This window comes from Myotis davidii, unplaced genomic scaffold, assembly GCF_000327345.1.
Source record: "Myotis davidii unplaced genomic scaffold, ASM32734v1 scaffold317, whole genome shotgun sequence".
Classification (NCBI taxonomy): Eukaryota; Metazoa; Chordata; class Mammalia; order Chiroptera; family Vespertilionidae; genus Myotis; species Myotis davidii.
The window spans coordinates 1536238-1542311 of NW_006288994.1; the positions used below are offsets into that span (position 1 = coordinate 1536238).

The following is a 6074-nucleotide window of genomic DNA, read 5'->3' on the forward strand; positions in this document are numbered from 1 at the left end:
AATAATTTTTGAAAGTACCATTATTTTAACTGGTAGATTGATTTGGAAAATGTTGAGTTATTGATAATAATAGTGTTATTATTCTTTTAAATATTCAGGGAAAGGAAAGTACAATGTGCAATGATATAATGGGAAAATAATACCTATTTTTATTTTGTATAGAGTTTGAGTGAATTGGAGCCATTTTATTGACATGAAATTAGCACCCTGGGCAACATCTACAGGGTCATTTATTTGTAGATCTCCAAATGTTGCATATATGCTCAATAAATATTTTTTAACTTAATTAATATAGTGGGTTGAGCACTACATTTTACTGTAAATTTCGTGATTGTTCATTTTTGTCTAATATAGACCATAAGCTCAAGATAATCTCAGTAAATATGAATGGCAATGATGATACTGTGAGTGAACAAGGGACCACAGAATGGTAGAAAGAAGATGAACATTGGTGGCTGTGTTTCTGCAATGTTAGATCATTAATTCCCCTCTGTCTTTGATAAAATATTTCTGCCCACCAGGGAATAGTGAAAGGTGGAAAAGGCAGCACATCATGACGAGATTTTGGAACCCTAAAACTTTTGTGAACACACTGGTAATATTGTAATCTTTTTTTTAATTGTAGGTTCAAGTTCTTAGGAATGCTGGAGAAGAAGTGACCCTAACAGTGTCTTTTTTAAAAAGAGCACCTGCTTTCCTCAAACTCCCACTGAATGAAGATTGTGCATGTAAGCATTTATGAAGACTAGGTACAATCATCACATTTACTTTATAAATATTATTTCCCGACATTAATTAGTAATAGTAGTTTCTTTTCCGATGTGGATTTCTGCCAGAATACTTTGAATACTTATGCAAAAAGAACAGGTGTTATTTTTATTTCAGCATGTATTCATTACATTTACAGTTATTTTCCAATATTTAATTGGAGAAGCATTGTTTAGTTAAATAATAAGTATATCAAATGTATGCATTGTGTATCTCTAGTATTTATTAATGACATTTGATGAATATAATTTTTCTAACTGGAGAATGATCAATATTTATTTAACTACTGAACTTGCTAAACAAGCATTGACACATGATTTCTGGATGAAAATGTGGAAACGTATGAATTTTCATAAGAGTTACTTAAAAATGCCTATCTCATTTGCATACTCTGAAATGTGTATTTTCTAATATTTTTGCTAAAACTGTCAAAAGAAGAATACATTTTTAACTCAGGCATAATTTGCATGCAATGAAATGCAAAGACGTTAAATGAGTAGTATGAACAGCTCTAGCAAATACACATTTGCTTACTCCACATCCTGTAAAATCACAGAATGGCTCCTCCGTGCCTCTTCCCAGTAAATAACATCGCCAGAAACAACCATTGATTTCACATTTATCGTCATATACTTGTTTCTTTTAAAACTGGGTAGAGTAGAATCATACTGTATTTACTCTTTTATGTCTGGCTTCTTTCATTATGTGCAATCATTGTTTTATATTTCAGTAGTTTGTTCATTTATATTGCTGCGTAATATTAGGTTCTATTATATGAATATAGTACAGTTTGATATTGCATTATTCTGTTTATAGACAACAGAGCTGTTGCCAGTATTTTGCTATTATAGATTGAACTGCTATGAACATTCTTGTGTAGGTGTGGGAAGTTTTACAGTTTTATGTTGCAATTATAAGTATATAGAAATGGAGCCGCTGAGTTATAGAATAGTATAATTAACTTGTTAACAAACTATCAAACATATTTCAAAAATAAGCATATATTTGAAGACCTCTCACTTTCTACTCCAGCAGTGTATGAGAGTTCTGGAGGCTCTACATTATTCAAATATTTGATGGTCAAAGATTATTTTTATCCATTATATTGATGTGTAGTGGTATCTTAATTATAGTTTTAATTTGCACTTCTCAGAAGACTAATGATGATTAGCTCCTTATCATGTGCCATTTGCATATCTTATTGTCCATTTGCATATCTTACTTTGTAATGTGTCTACTCAAGCCTTTTGTCCATTTTTCTATTATTATGTCTTTCTATGATTGCACTGCAAGAGTTTGAAAAATATACCAGGTAATCTGTATATAAGCCTTTGTCAGCTATATATGTTACATTTTCATTCCATCTGTGCATAACTATTTTTTTTTTATCTAACGTTGTCTTAGGTTTGCAGTTTTAAATTTTGATAAAATCTAATTTACCATTCTTTTTCTTGGTCATTTTTGTTGTATATGCTTATTCCTGTCTGTATATTCTGTGAAAAATAATGGCCAAACCTGAGACCACAAAGATATTTACCTACATTTTTCCTAGCAGCCTTATAGCATTGAATTTTATAGTCCATCTTATATTAATTACTTTTCTGTGTCTAAAATAGCAATCAAGAATCAAGGAACCACTTTCTTATTTTCATTAATATAGGTCTATTCTTGCAATAAAATCACACTGATGATTACTGTAGCATTATACAGACATACTCATTTTATCGCACTTCACTTTAGTGAGCCTTGAAGATACTGTATTTTTTACAAACTGGAGGTTTATAGTCACCCTGTGTGGAACAAGTCTATCGGTGCCATTTCTCTAACAGCACTTGCTCGCTTCCTGAGCTGAAATTCAAGTTACATTATATCCATTGCAAAAAAGTTACCTGCAATCATTGGTGCTGCAAGTTGTGATGCATATACCATTCGGGGAGAAGTTAATGCTAAGGGATTCGAGTACATGTTGAGAAGACGGCAGATTTCCTTTTTGGGACTTTTCTTCCCCCCCCCCCCCCCCCGACTGTTTGGGGCCATCGTTCTGCAGCACCATTCTGCCTTGTCCCTGTGCAGGACAGAGGTGAGGGGCAAGGCCAGTCTCAGGAACCTGTGGCCCATAGGGAAGGCCGCCACTTCCGCCGCCATCACTTCCTGCTGCTCTTGGGGCCGCAGGGCCTGGGGTGCGGCTGGGGTGGGGGCGGCCCTGATGCTAGACTTGCTGCCCCACCATAGTCTCCGGACTCCCTCGGTGGTCTCTGTCTTGCTTTGGTCCCCAGAGGAGTTGGTGGTGGAGATCCCGCTCCTGTCTCAGTTATTTTTATTTTTTTATATCCCTTGAGATATTATATATATTTTTTATTCTATTGATGTGGTGAGCATAAAAAAATTCATTTTGAATGCCAAATCAAGCTGATATTCCTAGGAGAAACACCACATGGTCATGAAGTATTGTTTATTATTATTATTATTATTATTATTACTGGTTTTAATTTGCTAATATATTGTTAAGTTTCTTCTTTTATAAGTTTTGATAAGGTTTTTTCCCAATGGTTTTTGTCTATTTAAACTAAGTTGCCAATTCACAGAATTTGATATGATTTCATTTTATTCCATTCAAAATGGATAAAAGTTTGAAAGTAATATGTGTGTGCGTTACAAATATTGTCTCATAGGAGAGATACAGATAAACATCAACAGGAAAAGTAGCTAAAACAAAGTATGAAATCTTTAAGATTTAAAGAGCGGAATAACCGTATTCAGGCTAGTATAGGAAAAAGTGTATGATTCCCTTCTGAGCGCCAAGCCAACTTAAGAATTTTAGAGTAATAAAAGTGTAGAACAAAATCATTACATTTTCACACATCAGTTAATATATTAGGAGTGTTACTTTTGACCCTGATGTTTAAATTTAAGTATAATATTGCAAATGAAAATTGGGAGCCAATTACATTAATAGCTCATGTTTGTCAACATTAGCCATTCCAGAAAGCATATTATCTTTAGAAACGCTTAAATGAAATAGAAATCAAGAAATATGTTTCTAGTCCTAATTTTAAAAATTACCAAATTGTGAAATCTTGAAAAATGAAAAATATTTAGAACAACAATAGCTCATCTTTAAAAAATAGATATTAATTGGTCTCATTTTTTTGTTGCAGTTTTGCAAAAGTAGATAGTGGCAATAAGGGTACTTCCAAGTATAGTGTTTACTAAGAGATCTTGTAAAAACAGGACTCAGAAAACCTTTTTTGCATCTAAAGGTAGGATTTTCCAGGAGGCTGAAACAGGACATTATATAGAACTTTGATGACAAACAAAACCCTGCACTATTAAGTATAATAAATATAGTTCACTTTGGAGAGTAGGGGTGGGGGGTTGGGGGGGGAGCAATGGGGGAATAAGGACACATATGTAATACCTTAATCAAGAAAGAAAAAAATAAAATTATATACTACTTTTATAAGTTTGTTTATTTTCCTTAATAAAGCCTTCCCTTTTCTGAAATCAAAGATCAATATTCGCAGGCCTCTTTTAGTGCCCTGATAACTTCAGTCAATGGGTTAACTTGGAAAACTCTGACTTTGATATAAGTGAAATAGAAATTTATGTTACTACCTGATTTGATTGATATAATTGAGCATAATAAAATATAACAGTGTAGCCCTGACCGGTTTGTCGCAGCTGATAAAGCGGCAGACTGCGGACTTAAGGGTCCCAGGTTCGATTCCAGTCAAGGGCATGTACCCTGGTTGCGGGCACATCCCCAGGGGAGGTTGTGCAGGAGGCAGCTGATCTATGTTTCTCTCTCATCCATGTTCCTAGCTCTCTATCCCTCTCCCTTCCTCTCTGTAAAAAAAAATCAATAAAATATATTAAAAAATAAAATAAAATATAACAGCGTAGCATGCATTCGTCTAGAGCAGAGGTCGGCAAACCGCGGCTTGCGAACCACATGCGGCTCTTTGGCCCCGTGAGTGTGGCTCTTCCACACAATACCACGTGCGGCGCGCACGTACAGTGTGATTGAAACTTCGTGGCCCATGTGCAGAAGTCGGTTTTCGGCCTGGGCGAGTCTATTTTGAAGAAGTGGCGTTAGAAGAAGTGGGGGTACGTTCTCTGAGGTCAACCCCTCAGATTGAGGGCATTTTTAGCAAAGGCCAGCTTAGGAGTACCCTAATTAAGTTAATAACAATGTACCTACCTATATAGTTTAAGTTTAAAAATTTGGCTCTCAAAAGAAATTTCAGTCATTGTACTGTTGATATTTGGCTCTGTTGACTAATGAGCTTGCCGACCACCGGTCTAGAGCACTTTGGCCTTCTGACCAGTGGGGTGTTGTGTTTTTGTTTCCTGTAGGTGCACCAAGCGACCAGAGTAGTGGCACCTCCTCTCCTCTGTGTGACAGTGGCTTACATCTCAACTATCATCCCAATAATACAGTAAGATGACTGAAGCATGATTCATATTAATAAGGAGGCTAATGCCAAAAGCCCCCCCAAATATGTATATTTATAGTTTGCAGAACCTGATATTGAATCTGGTTTGAAATCCTTGTTGGCGTCATAATTTAAGTATTATCATAAGCCAGGAACGAAAACATAAGTAGGTCAGTTATTTTTCTCCTCTGAGGTCTGAAAGCTAGAGAGACTTTTAGCTGCAAGAGGCCATGCATAACATCTTATAATCATTTTATGACACTGCATATTATATGTAATTTCATGCTCTAAATGATTTGCCATGATTTTTATCATTTTTCTACTGAAATTATTTAGCTAAAAGGAGCTATTTTATTTGCTACTTTTTAGATTTTTTTAACCATCTTCATGCATATCAGGGAATTAATGTAAAATGAGAAAAATCTAACCCATACGTTATGTTAGTCTATAATGAATGTTAAGCTATACATACATTTAATGATTGATAAAATCAGCATGTGAGCTTTTTATATATTTAATGAAATTTTTTTAAATTTTTCACTTATATTTTGGAATAAACAGGTTTTATTTGAATTTTATAATTTTTTAAACCTTTTAAAACATTCATGCTTTCTAAATACAAAACAATTCTTTCTGGTTATATGTAAAACTAACAATTATCCTCTATGCTTACAAACATGAAGGCTAACAGAGCTAAGAGGCTTTTATTTTTTTACTAGAGGCTCAGTGCACGACATTCGTGCACTGGGCGGGGGGGGGGGGGGGTCCCTCAGCCTGGCCTGTGCCCTCTCAAAGTTTGGGAACACTCGGCGGACATCCCCCAAGGGGTCCTTAGTGCTGCCTTAGAGGTGGGAGAAGATCCCACACCAG

At 35.2% G+C, this 6074-nt stretch overlaps 1 protein-coding gene across 3 annotated transcripts in view; it reads left to right on the plus strand.

The window, feature by feature from the left end:
• SNTG1 (syntrophin gamma 1) overlaps positions 1 to 6074 on the plus strand; it is a 109790-nt gene that overhangs the window by 69359 nt on the left and 34357 nt on the right. For all 3 annotated transcript variants that reach the window (XM_006761206.2, XM_015562305.1, XM_015562304.1), the window contains 2 exons: positions 626 to 728; positions 5125 to 5207. In XM_006761206.2, coding sequence (XP_006761269.1) covers positions 626 to 728; positions 5125 to 5207 — 186 coding nt within the window. The remainder of the gene's footprint in view (positions 1 to 625; positions 729 to 5124; positions 5208 to 6074) is intronic.